The sequence below is a fragment of the Sciurus carolinensis genome, chromosome 5 (genome assembly GCF_902686445.1).
Source record: "Sciurus carolinensis chromosome 5, mSciCar1.2, whole genome shotgun sequence".
NCBI classification, from domain to species: domain Eukaryota; kingdom Metazoa; phylum Chordata; class Mammalia; order Rodentia; family Sciuridae; genus Sciurus; species Sciurus carolinensis.
Window position 1 is genome coordinate 24378613 of NC_062217.1, and position 14771 is coordinate 24393383.

Consider the following 14771-nt stretch of genomic DNA (forward strand, 5'->3'; position numbering starts at 1 on the left):
CTCCTCGTTCAGTTTAGGTAATTCATATGTCTCTAGAAACCTGCTGATGTCTTTGAAATTTTCTATTTTGTTGGAGTATAGATTTTCAAAATAGCTTCTAATTATGTTTTGTATTTCAATCGTGTCTGTTGTGATATTTCCTTGTTCATTCTGAATTTTAGTGATTTGGGTTTTCTCTCATCTTCTCTCTTTTAGTTTGGCTAAAGGTTTATCAATTTTGTTTATTTTTTCAAAGAACCATCTATTTATTTTGTCAATTTCTTGTATTGTTTCTTTTGTTTCAATTTCGTTGATTTCAGCTCTGAGTTTAACTGTTTCCTGTCTTCTACTACTTTTGGTGCTGGTCTGTTCTTCTTTTTCTAGGGCTTTGAGCTGTAGTGTTAGGTCGTTTATTTGTTGAGTTTTACTTCTTTTATTAAATGCGCTCCATGAAATAAATTTTCCTCTAAGTACTGCTTTCAAAGTGTCCCAGAGATTTTGATATGATGTTTCTTTGTTCTCATTGACCTCTAAGAATTTTTTAATTTCCTTCCTAATATCTTCTGTTATCCATTCATCATATAATAGCATATTGTTTAATCTCCAGGTGTTGAAGTAGTTTCTGTTTTTTACTCTTTCATTTGTTTCTAACTTCAATCCATTATGATCTGATAGAATACAAGGTAGTGTCTCTATCTTCTTGTATTTGCTAACATTAGCTTTGTGGCATAATATATGGTCTATTTTAGAGAAGGATCCATGTGCTGCTGAGAAGAAAGTGTATTCGCTCTTGGTTGGATGGTATATTCTATAAATGTCTGTTAAGTCTAAATTATTGATTGTGTTATTGAGTTCTATGGTTTATTTGTTCAATTTTTGTTTGGAAGATCTGTCCAGTGGTGAGAGAGGCGTGTTAAAATCACCTAGTATTATTGTGTTATGGTCTATTTGGTTTCTAAAATTGAGAAGGATTTGTTTGACATATATGGATGAGCCACTGTTTGGGGCATAGATGTTTATGATTGTTATATCTTGCTGATTTATGCTTCCCTTAAGCAGTATGAAATGTCCTTCTTTATCCCTTCTGACTAACTTTGGCTTGAAGTCCACATTATCTGAAATGAGGATGGATACTCCAGCTTTTTTCTGAGTCAACATAAGGGGATTTTAATGGTCTAGGGTAGTATTTCTCTAAGTTAACACATGAAAACATGCTATACCTGTACCTATCAAAATTTATGATTCATGTTTAATATTCACAAATCTAATTGTCACATAAGCAACATTCCCAACTGCTAAATACAGACATGTTGATCATGTTTTCCTGATACCTTTTCAATCATAAAACTAATACTTACAATTAAATAAATAACCCAAGATAAATCTCACTTTCAAGTAGCACTAAGCAAACAGATTTTTCTGAAAGATCATATGGAGGAAACATTCCTTGCCAAGAAACCATCTCTAGTGGTTGAGGTATTGACACAATGAAAGTCACTCTCCAAGATATAAAACTTCTAACAGAATAATAGCCTGCCTTTAAATTGTTCCAAAAAATCGATTGAGATATGATGTGCATGCAGAATGGCTCCATTTACATTTTATCAGCTTATAACACTGATCCTTTGAGGACAACAGACCTTAACAAAAACCATCCTCACCTTATGTGAGCTTGGTCTGCTGTGAGAGGGCAGCTGTGCATGGTGCTGGCTGCTGCTGTGACTTCCTGTTTCTCGGATGATGTTACCAGGCTGGGGTTTCCCTGGTCTAGCAATTGTTAACTGTACCCTCTCTCCACTGGCCTGGAAGAAACACACATGCATTAGCACCATCATGAAGGATGCTTGCCATTTTAAAAAGATTACAAGCCATGTAATTTTCTATGTACTTCTCAATCATTGTTTAGGGGTTTTACCTGGGCAGCTAAATGTACCTAAGTGGCAGGGAGGCAGAGTTCAACATTAGCTAATATTTTAAAACTTCTGGGCTTGAAACACACACACACACACACACACACACACACACACACACACACACACACATTGGCTTGTATGTGTATTAAATTGTTTTAGATGTTCATGGCCTTCATTTTAAATTTAGAGGCCTGTTATCTTAATTTAAACAGAGACACCTATTATGTTTTAAAAGTTATTTTGTCCTTGTTTTTAAACTACAGGTCTGATTTACTTGATTCTTGGCATAACCATAATCCCAATTTTCCTATTATTACTGTGGGAAAATACAAGGCTTGCTTTCATGAATTGTGGTGATAAAACTAGAAATCTTCCTCATGATTAAAGTCAAAATGTTGAGAAATCGCTTTTTTAAGCTCTTGAGAAATAAATGATAAACATTTTGAATGTTTACTACAAATTATTTGCTATTCAAGCATTTTATTAAACTAAATAGTTTCAGAAAAGTTCTTCAAAGTAACAAAGAAATAACATTCAGCTAGCACCTCCACACAGTCCAGGGACTTGATTTAAAGGGCAGATGCCAAGATACCCTTGATTTAAAGGGTAGGTACAGTGTTCAGAAACCTGTTATTTAAAATTCTGACACTTCACAAATTATTACATTTCACTGTGTGAAGGGCTGAATAGCTTCCATTGGGATTTTATTTCATTATACAGACTCGTTTTCCTTCTTGCTTACTTTATAACCACAAATCAGTATTTCAACTTTAGTTGGAAGCTGCTTATACACACCTGTTAATGAAAGTAAGTCTTTTTTTCAAGAATTGCTGGAAAAGACAAAATTCTGTGAGTGTGATGAAGTGTGCATTTAGAATTTAAACGAAGGACTAGCATGTGGGTTTAGTCTAATTTTAAAAGCCTGTGCACTAATGTTTCAGAGTTTTAAACACAGCATTTTGTTAAAAATCAAGATTTTAAAAATATAGGATGCTGTTGGATGTGGTGGCACACACTTGTAATCCTAGCAATTTGGGAGACTGAAGTAAGAGGACTCCAAGTTGGAGAACAGTTTCCAGCAACCTAGTAAGACCCTCGGCAACTTAGTGAGACCCCTAAAATAAAAAATAAAAAATAAAAAGGACTGGGGATGTGGCTCAGTGGTAAAGTACTGTTGGGCTCAATCCCTACTACCTAAATAAGTAATTAAAAATTAAAATGTAGGTTGCCCAATCACAAAACCTGTAATTCATGAGTGAATGCCCTTGCTGCTGGGAGTATAAATTGGTATAATAGGTGTGAATGTGTTTAAAATAGATTTAAAATGACAGTTATGAACCTCTAAAATAGTTTAACACTTACAGACCTGTGTGTGTATGTGTGTGTGTGTTTCAACCACAGAAGTTTTAAAATATTAGCTGATGAAAAGAACTTAGTTCCTCCCCATCAACTGCCCAGGTAAAGCCCTAGAATCATTCATAAAAGTCTGACATTTCTCGAGGGAGTTTAGCAAAAAGACTTAAACTTGGAAACAAAACATGGAAGAAGACTAGTGCTGTTTTTTTTACTTTTTAAGGAATTCAAAGTGTTTTAAACACATCATAAAATTTGTCCTCTCATACTCCTGTGAAATATGTAAGGATAGTCATTACTAGAGAGAAGACATGTTTTCAGGAAGAACATGAGGACAGAGCAGCTGGGAGCACATCCAAAGAAGATCTATAGGTTCTGTAGCATGCTGTGGCATTTAATGATAGAGGCCATACCCACAGTGATAAAGGTGAAACAAAAAGGTGTTTTTCTTAAAGTAAGCACAACAAAAAGCTATAAAGCAAAACCAGAATCATTATAATTGAGCATCAGGTTGACAGTCACTGAGAAATGTATTTGCAACAAAGAATCAATAACAATGAACATTTAAACAACTAAGAAAATCCAAGTCTCCACCCCTTTCATCACACTGTGAGGAAATTCAGATATTGGTCTCCTATTATAGACTTGAGGTTTAAAGAAATTGGATGCCTTAAAATTCTTGAAAAATATATTATTAAGACTCATTTCTGGGGATATTAGCTAGTTGCAATACTGCTGAAAACCAGTTCATCTTGTGAAAGGAGATTGGTGGGAGGGAGAAGGTAACAAAAAGAAGAAGGGGAAAAAAAAGGGGGGCAAGGAAGAAGAAATCTAGTAGTTTCATGAATTTGAGGAAATAAGTCAAGTATACTTTATGAAGTGAGACAATAAAGAGAGAAATATACTATTATATGTACATTTTCTCAGGCAATACTTAAATACCCTAGGCAATGTTTAAATACTCAACATCTTAAATGAGTTTCTAATCAAAATGTAGAAAATATTGCATACAGATAGAAACTTTTAAAATTTTCCCTGATAATATTTCATATTTGGATTTTTATAACTAAAGACATTGTATTTTTATGGTATAAATTTTCCCAAACTCCAGAGAATTGAAGCTGCTCAATTTAAGGTTCTATATGAAAAAAATTAGACTTACTGGTTTTGGATTATAAAAAATGATGAAAAAATACAGAAAATAAGACAGTTAAATCACATTCACTCTAAATACAAGAGATGAACATTAATGTTATAGAAAATATCATTCCAAACATTTTGTATGTGTATGTCCACAGATGTATGATTACATATTGACACAAAAGTACGCTTGTCCTGTAAATTCTTAGTCTATATTTTTTTGTCAACAATATGTTGTGGGCACCTTAAATGAAATTAACTATAAGCTGGGACTACAGGTGTGCACCACCACACGTGGCCAAGAAAGATTACTCTTATTAAAAAATTATTTGCCCCCTACTTATGTAGATACTGAAGGGGAGTTAAAAAGACTTGCTAAGTCATAGCCTTAGTAATTGTAGTTTCCCTGAGGGCCACCTTCCTCCTCATTAAAGGTGGACACTGTTCTCAGTTTTATCTGGCTTACTAGGTGGAATCCACAGAGATCAAACGAGAACAAATGTGAACTGTAGAGCTTATGCTGTGAAGAATCCACCCGAAAGTCCATAGGGATACAGTTTTTAGAAAAAAACTTGGTCTATAAGAAACTTAAACTAGTGTGGATTTTGAAGAATTTAGGTAGTCATGTCTGATTTTTCCAATGAAGTTTATCAAGTGTCCCCTGAATTCTGATGATATGTACCAATCAAAACAAATACAGTCAGATGTTAAGGCTCAGCATTCGGCATTTACCTGAATAATCTGGGCAGCAAGCTCTGGGGTCCCGTGCTTCAGGTCGTGCCCGTTGATGGCCAGCACCCGATCATTGCTGCTGAGCCTGCCATCCTGGGCTGCCAGACCTCCTTCTAACAGGTCAAGAATAAACACGCCTGGCTCATCTGTCCTTCGTACTAATTTAATGCCAAGCTGTTCACCAGAGTCCCGTTTATGAAGAACCACATGGAAAACTTCTTCCCGAAGAGAGTTACTTTCAGAGTGGGTGTATGCTCGGTTGCCAAAGCGCCTCTCCCGCAGCACAGTAAGATGCAGCGTGTTGCAGGGCTGGGAAAGGACAGCTCTGGCATAGTTATGGGACACATTGCTGATATCATAGTTGTTGACCTAGGAAAAAAATAAGAATTAGGATCAACACATGATAATCTTTCATTTTCTTAATTTGCAGAAATGTTTATATGCCACTTCCAATGGAAATCAAGATTGTGAAAATGGTATCCAGTCATTATTTATAAAGAAAGTCACTTTAAAGACATTCTAAAATGCATTAAAAATTAACTTACAATGATTATCACTGGATAGAGAACAGGGGTTAGGAGCATAAGCTTTGATGATAGTCTTGAATTACAGTCCTTGGTTCTGCCATTTACTAACTGATAACCTCAGGCAAATTACAGAACTTGAATGTGTTTCCTCAACTGTAAAATGTGTTTACCATCTACTTCACTGGATTGGCTCAAGACTGAGAGGTCTACATTAGCACAGGGCAAATCCTACTGAAATACTAATTCTACTGGAAAAGAAACTGAAGCTTCACTGGGTTACAAATTTGTTTTTCCAAATGAAGTACACTTAACCCAGAGAAAATAAACTGAATTCTATTTTAAGAAAAGTGGCACATGCCAAGTGCACAACCTATTTTAGATGAGTGATTTTCTAAGAAAGGTAGGTAATTAAAATTTCACTCTAATTCTTTAGTATACAAGTGTATATCTAACTCACTAATCATAATTCAATACTCATATCTCATTTACTTATTAAATCTTACAACCTTGAAATAAATATAGTAACTGATCCTTGGACATATCGCTTAGAAAATACATCTAGCTTCAATTATTCATTTAGTAAATTAAAAAACCCTAAAAATTATGATTAACAATTAGAGTTCTTTGAATTGGTGTATAGTGAAACATTCTCTGAACATTTTTAATGGGGCAGGCAATGGGTTAGGTGTTTGTGATCACCTGAAATCTTCAAATCTTTTTCATACAAATTCATGTTAAGCAAGATCACTCCCTTCCTATTTATCTGAGATTGATTTCTCTTTTGGGGGTTTGTTTTTTCCTGGGATGAACATTACTAACTTGAACATTAGTAGTTTTGAACATTACTAACTTGAATTGTAATAACATCTTTTAAACTTCAGTCATCAAATTGATAGCTGTCACACATAAACTTGTAGTTCTCTCCACGTCTGCAACATATAGGCACTTAGTAGCAGCAATCCAAGATTGACAGAAATGTTGACTAATACGGGTCAAGACCAGACCTTCAAGGCAGTTTCTGCAAAACTAGGCTGACATGGACTCATCAGTTAAAAGTTAACTATCTCTAGGTTCACATTTTTCCATCTTAAATTTGGTCATATTACAAAGGACTTTATGGAAACATCTGGCTGAAATCCAACTATTTTTCCAGCCACATGCAAACATGCAGTTTCATATTTTCTCTGCAAAGTAGACTGAGGAATATCCTAAAACTGGAAAAAGATTCATCCTTCATGAATGCATGGTTGCCAGTGAAATTCAGAGAACAGAGACCAAGGGAAAAAAAAAAGCTCATTCTAGATTTTGTAAAAACAGCATCAGCACAGTAAACTCTACCACATTTTTTGGGTTAAGTGTGTGTGTGTTTTAATCAAAGTGATCAATACATGTCTATTTTCCTTTAAAACTGGAAACACCTAAATTATCGATGATTTTTATCAAACTAAAAATATTCAATAATGTTCTATAAATTATATTACTTTTAATAATGATATTGATAGTTTATAAAAGCAGTTCTTTAAAAATGTATGAATTTGTGAATAGCAGCAAAAGACCCCAAGAGCATATGGTCCTCCTTTGCAAAGATGCTATTAAATTAATAGAGTAACATAAATGTGTGTATATGTATCTTTCTCTCTTTATCTATCCATATTTCAGTATTTCAGTATTTCACTGTTAACTCCACATGGTTTGCTAAAATAAAACTATAGCTTAGCTTTCTGGTCTGCAAATGATCTTACTGCTTCTTGGGCATTTTCAACTTGGTTTACCCAATTCCCGCTTATTTGAAGAAGGAAATAACAACAACAAAAAACCAAACAGGGTTTTTTCCAAGTGTTCTACTTTTTTCTTTTTCTTTTTGCAGTACCAAGGCCTTGCACTCTACCACGGGAGCTACATCCCCAGTGCACAAGACTTTTACTTTTGAATGACCACAAATACTTCTACACTTCTGGACAAAGTAGATAGCTTCACTTTCTGCATCCAGCACACCAGCGTGTGTGTGCGTGTATGTGTGGGGGGGGACGGGTGTTCTACTAATCAGTCATGGAATAGTGAAGCCTACACTAGAGGGGTAGCAGAGCAAATGGAAGTAAGAGGTAGGTATCTACAGGTTATGGTTAAAAGGCTCAACAACAAATCTAAGGAAGGAAAAGTCCTTGCACTGGGGTTCCTAAGGGAGAGTTTTTTTGGTTCATGAGTATTTATTTCATCTTTCTAGAAATTATCTCATTTTTTATGCTTTTAAATATCATTACACTGATTCAAATGTCCAGACAGGTCTTCATATAACTCCAGTTGTATACAAAATTCTTACTATCCCTATCTCTGCAGTTTAATACACCCTCCAATAAATTATAATGTTCTGTGCTAAATTTTTGTTTGGGAATACTTATTTCTCAAAGACAATCCTTCTTCAATCGTATATAGGGTTATTAAAAATGCAGTTAGACTTCTGAGAGTGTATTTGGGAGTAAGAGATGATAAAGATTTCTGAACTCTATCTCAAATTTCTGCGGTATAAATTACAAGTAAATCGGGCTGGGGTGGTATAGTTTAATAACAAAGCACTTTCCTAGCATGCAGCCCCTGGGTTCAATTCCCTAGCACCATCCAAAAAAAAAAAAAGTAATAATAATAATAATGCTTTGTGATTCTGACTACAGTCAGTAATCAGTACACAGAAGGATAAATCAGACATGAAGGTAAGAGATAGATGGGAAAACGGGGCATGGAAAATGCCAATGGATAAGAAACTTCAGCCTAGGTGAAGGTCACCCTGGACTAGTCAGTCAAGGACTCCAAGCCAGGAAGAATCTAGCATGCCCAGAGAGCCTGGTACTGTGTGTGCAGTCACACATGGGACCGAAAATTAAGGTAGGAGAGAAAAATTATATTCTAAGTACATGGGGATAGAGAAAATTTAAATAAACTCTGATCTGTTTTGCATACAAAAATAGAAAAAACTAACTTTTATATAATTCACTTTCCATAATATCACAATTTTCTAAGTTTTAAACTTATAAGAATAAAAAGGCCCAAGTTAACAGAAAAACTAAAACTGATACCTGAAGAATCTGGTCTCCAGCAAGGAGTCTCCCATCTCTGGCAATAATCCCATCCCGGTAGACTTCCTGGATGACAATGTTAATTAGTGGCGTTTCATTGCCACCCACAATGCTAATTCCTAACTGAATGTATGGATTGGACCGGTGAATTTCAATGGTGGTAACTTCTCCTTCTGGTAAACTAAGTGGCTGTTGTGCAGCTGCCAAGTTAAAAATGAGAGAGGAAGAAAAAGAAAACAATGTTTTATATTCTGATTCTTTTCAGGTTAATAAGACTTCTCATGTCAAGATGTAGATGATTAATAATAACAAAGCAATGTCACTGGATAAGAAACAGAATGACAAATGAAATCTATGTTAACATTATCTAAACATTTCCTCCTTCCAAAGGTGATCAGCAAATAATTGATAAATAACTATTGCATTTCAGATCACTAAGGTTGGCAGAGTGATCTGATGGAGAAACATTAACAAATCATCTTGCCTTGACTAATAAGAAAGTCTAGGCTATGAAGAAGCAGTGTAAATAGTTCAAGGCAGTGGAAAGAAAATGCTAATCCTGTAGTAGATAAGCCCACATATGTTGAGAAATTGGCCACATCAAGCTCCTAAAAAAGAAGTCAATCTTGAGGTGAGTCTTAGACAAAAGGGTCATAGCTGTAGCCAGAAAAACTTGAATATGTAGAATTTATAGTTTGTAAGAGAAAATTTTTAGAAGTAAATATATAGGGCTAACTGTCTAGGTATGCTTAAGATATAGAACTGCAGGCTTTCCATTTATTTCCTACTTGGGGGTACAGATAGAGCAGTGGTTAGCTCCAGAGGTGAATGACGGTTAGAGGCATGTTCTTGAAGTCATATATCAAATTCCCAGCTATCTAGTGACAGGTAAGTGTGACCCTTTAATCTTATCTTCTAATGGTACTTAAGCATTTAATTAATTAAATAGAAAGTGCTCAGTACAGTGCCTAACAGAATAAGCAGTTAATTTCAGCTAATATTTTTGTTTCTGTTCTTGATATTGATTTCTTATGTTAAGAGACAAACAAGTTTCTGAACACACATACATGAACAGTAAGAACCGTGTTAATGACCAGCGAATTCATGGATTACTACAGAAAAGGGATGGGGAAGGTTCACCTTCCTCCAGGGTAAGACTCATGTTTTATTTCTAAAATGCAAATTGCTAGAACTGTACACTTAAAAAGGGTGAATGATGTGGTATGTAAATTACATCTCAAAGTGATATTTTTAAAGAGGACAAAGTGTGGGAAGAGCAGCGAGAAAGAAGGCGATAAAGAGAGGAAGTACATGGGGAGATGAACTGCACGTACTGTCGGCTCCAGTGCTCTCTTCGAAGGCAGGGTTGTCCAAGCCAGGTTCTTCAGTCCAAGTGGGGAGAGATGCAGGTGTCGAATTCCGTTCAGGGGGCACTGTGCCTGTGCCTGTCCCCATCCCCAAACAGTCTGTTTCTGGGGATAAAGTACCTGGAGGATCTATTATAGTGGATCCATTTTCATTCTCAATCTCTGTCTGAGTTTTACTGGTTTTCCTTCTCTCTAAGGCAACTCTCCGATGAGAAGCTCCAGGACATCTAAAAAGAGTATCAGGTGGTTTCCAGATGATTTGAAAAGAAAAAAAAGTGGGGGGTAGATTACCAGTTTATACTTGAACAAAACAATGGCAGTGACTTCCACTCAAAAAGATTCTAGAAGTACCCACAAGTGGTACATAATTCTAATTCCTCTTCTCTTCTCAAAATAAGTTCTTACACTCCACATAGCAGGCAAATTATAAACAAATGGCACTGGCGTTAATAATGGTTTTGTATCACTCTCAAAAAATACTTCAGTGGAAAACCATTTTCAGGTATATATTAGTCACCAGAAAACACCCAAAAGATATCTCTGTATTACAGGACTGATCCTAAAAATCTGATTATGTAACCCTTTTTACAGGCAAGTTGTCTCAGGCAGAGAAGTGGCATCATGGGTCTTTTTCTATCAGGAGGCGTGTGACCCAACTTGAGATAATCAGTGTGCTTTAATGTCATTCCACTCCACAGTCTCATTACACACCTATTAATTAGTGGGTACTAATGCATCTGAAGCTTTACAACTTGTAGCAAGACACAGCAAAGACCCAAATAACTTATGGTAGACATGGAGGGAGACAAAAATATATCTCTAGTCAGTAAAATCAGACTTGCAAAATTGGCATTATAGATAAGCTATGTGAGCGGAAGAATATACTTCAATTATTTGGGAAACTTACACAACACCAAGAAATAAGAACTGCTAATGCATTTATTTTGACTTATTTACAGGATTAAAGTAAAACTAAAAGCTACTCCTTAACTATAAAAGTAATAAGTTTTCCCTTGAGAACTAAAGATTCATTTTAAATCATGCATTTCAAGTTCTTGAAAAGTAATACTATGAAATTCCTTTTTTCTCTCATTTCTTGTTTTCTTAATACCTTGTTGTTAAGGGGAATAATTAATTTTCTTCTCTGCATTGTTCCTGCAAGGGCCTGACAAACATTTCTGAAAATTAGATCATGGAAAACACTACTTTTCTCAAGTAAGCAGATTGAATTAAAAATGTATTTTTAAAATATTTTATCCCCCCACCAAAAAAAAAAACTTGGGGCAAAAACTGGACCATAAAAACACTGTGACTGTGCTGGTGGGAATGCAAAATGGTGCAGCCATTATGGAAAGCAGTGTGGAGATTCCTCAGAAACCTTGGAACGGAACCACCATTCGACCCAGTTATCCCATCCCTCAGTTTATACCCAAAGGACTTAAAAATCAGTGATGCAGCCACATCAATGTTTATAGCAGTTTAATTCACAAGAGCTAAACTATGGAACCAAACTAGATGCCCTTCGACAGATTAATGAATAAAGAAAATGTGTGTGTGTATGTGTGTGTGTGTGTATGTGTGTGTGTGTGTGTATACACACAAATATACAAAGAAGAATGAAATTATGGCATTTGCTGGTAAATGGATGGAGTTAGAAAATACCATGCTAAGTGAAATAAGCCAAAACCAAAAAACCAAAGGCCAAATGTTTTCTCTGATATGCAGATGTTAATTCATAATAAGGGGTGGGAGATAGGAAAGAATAGTTACTTTATATTAGGTAGAAGGGAGTGAAGGGAGGGGAAAGGGTATGGGAGTAGGAAGGATAGTAGAGTAAAACAGACATTATTGCCTTATGAACATATATGACTAAATGACCGAAATGATCCTGTAATATGTATAATCAGAAAAATGAAAAATTACACTCCACTTATGTATCTCTATCAAAATGTGTAAATGCATTCTACTGTCATGTACAACAAATTAGAACAAATTAAAAAATTTTTTTAAAAACACTGTGACTGAAAAAAATAGGTTTAGATTCAATTTCCAAAATATATCACAAATATCCACATGGGCAAAAGTTAGTACTCAGTGGAAAAAACAGACCAGAAACAGGAAATTGCAATCCATTTATATATGATCTATCAAAATGTATAAATGCATTCTACTGTTATGTACAACTAATTAGAACAAATAAAACATTTTAAAAAAAGAAAATAAATACAGTAAAAAAAAAAAAAAAAGGCTATAAACAGAATGCGAGCATCCATGAATTGTCTTAAACAATCCTAAACTACCGGCAAACTAAATAATTATAAGGTATATCTAAAAACACACTTAAAAATTTTCAAAAAGGGAAACCCAAAGCTTTTAGAGAGGTGAAGAAACACACATACTTACATTCCCAGCAAATTGCTAACAAGAACAGGAAATGACTGACAGGAACAGGAAAGATATTAAAATGGTATCAGGTAAAAACATGGAAAAATGACCTCATTCAGCATTAGAGGAAGAAGGCTATAGACAGAACCTTTGGGAACCAGACAGACCAGCTGAGTAGACTGAGATAGAAGCACCAGACAGAAGACAATAAGAGAAAGACTCCAAAGTTAACAGAGGGAGGTAAGAGTATTAACAAAGTGAACAATAAGGCAATTGCCACAGTAGGGGCAAATGAGGAGAAAAAATTTCAATTTGATTTGGCAATTAGAAGGCACTCTAGTTTAGATCTGAAATGTCGCCCAAAAGCTCATGTGTTAGTCTTGGTTTCCAGCCCATGGCACTATAGGGAGGTGGGGGAACGAAATAGGGCTTAGTGGGAGGAAAAGATTCTACAAGTACAAGTACAAGTACACACCCTTGAAGGAATATTGTGGTCCTATTCCCTTTCCTCTCTTTGCTTCTTGGCCAAAATGAAGTGAATAGGCCTCCTCTGTCACACACTCCCCACTATGATATACTGTGCCACTACAGGCCCAAAACAACAAGGCCATAGTGACCATAGACTGAAACCTTTGGAACCAGAAGCTAAAATAAACCTTTCTTCCTTTTAAGTTTACTATCTCAGGTATTTTGTGAAAGCAACAGAAAGCTGACCTATACAGGTCATGGTGACCTGAGAAAAGAAACTCTCAGTATGGGGACAAAAGCCCAGATTATAATACAAACATTTCTGTTAATATAACAAGCATTCTATACAAACTAAGTACTGAAAATTGAACAATTCAAAGGAAAAAAAAGGGTTAGGACAATCCATACAAAACCTGAGCATATGGGAATGGGAATGGCTGCTAAAAAGCATGGGTTTTCTTTCTGGTATACTGAAATTTTCTAAAAATTAGATTGTGATGATGGTTGAATAATTCTGTGAATATACTAAAACTGTACATTTTAAAAAGGTGAGTTTTATAATATGTGAAATAATCCACAATAAAGTTATTTTAAAAAACTGTTAGGGAACAAGTAGATCTGACAGAGAAAAGCTCATGACCAACAAATAGCTCAGAACTATCAGGTTTGTAATCACTTGTAATTGAAAGACAAAGGCAAAAACAGTAACAACTTCTATATACATCATTTCTTCACAACCACTTTATTATCTCCATTTTATAAAAGGAAAACTTGAAACTTACCTAAGCCAACATCACATCACTATTTTATTGCAGAGCCCAAATCCAAATAAATTCAGGTTGGATTTCAAAGGCTTCTGTTCTTTCCTTCCTATCATTTATTCACAAGTACCCCTTTTTCCCCAAGTTTCAGAGAAAAAAAAATTTGTTCTACAAACTTTCCTAGAAACAATCATAGATGTTAGAGTTAAAAGGGTCTTAGAGATTGCTAAAAAATTAATAAACAAAAAAGCAAACAAAACAAAAACCTATGTATTTCTAGACATGGATCCCTTCACACTAACACAAACTACGGCATTAGAGCAGGCAACTTGGTTTATTCAAGCAGGTAACTGAGTGTAGTGGATTACAATAGGGATATTAAAAATGAATACAGAAAATACAATGTTTTATCAGATCAGGGTAGGCATGTGCTGAGAACACAGGAGCAAGTGGAGCTCTGAGGTTACCTGGGCAGCACAACCTACCACAGGCTGAGGTCTGCACCTTCTCTAGATGAAGGTGTGTGTTTTAATTTTCTTAAAATAATCAAAGGGCTCTTGTAACAGCCAAGAGTCAAACTGAGGGATTTTTTCCCCTCTCTTCATGAAATTTATACATCTATTTCCACTATTCTAGTATTTATGGAGGAAAAATTACATATTAACTAACTTGATTTGTGCTACAGCAACATATTCCCTGATAAAAATTGCACATGAGCAAATTCACATTAAGAAACACATGGTTTAATAGAACACACTATATAATTATCAGTAGCATTAATAGTGTGGTAGCAGTGGTGGTAATGTAGAAGTAAAATAAAGCAACACATGCTAAGTACCACACAATGTCAGGCATTCAACGGAACTGAAAGAATGTGAACATCCAAGAATCAAGAAAAATGACAAAAAGTGATAAACTATGCAAAAATCCAATTCAACTGATGTTGGTGAAAACAGTACATCAAGTATATCTAAAAAACCTCTCTTCCATAAAAGCAATGCAAAGACTGGAAGAAATCATGAGAACCAATTAGAAATTAGTCAAAGAATTACAGTAATTCACAAAGCATTTATTT

The 14771-nt window shown here is 35.2% G+C and overlaps 1 protein-coding gene across 4 annotated transcripts in view; it reads right to left on the reverse strand.

Annotated features, from left to right (window-relative positions):
• Nucleotides 1–14771, reverse strand: part of Lnx2 (ligand of numb-protein X 2) — an 83962-nt gene that overhangs the window by 17591 nt on the left and 51600 nt on the right. For all 4 annotated transcript variants that reach the window (XM_047552887.1, XM_047552886.1, XM_047552885.1 and 1 more), the window contains 4 exons: nt 10050–10309; nt 8716–8915; nt 5118–5486; nt 1641–1781 (listed from right to left, as the gene is read on the reverse strand). In XM_047552887.1, the coding sequence (XP_047408843.1) occupies nt 1641–1781; nt 5118–5486; nt 8716–8915; nt 10050–10309 (970 nt within the window). The remainder of the gene's footprint in view (nt 1–1640; nt 1782–5117; nt 5487–8715; nt 8916–10049; nt 10310–14771) is intronic.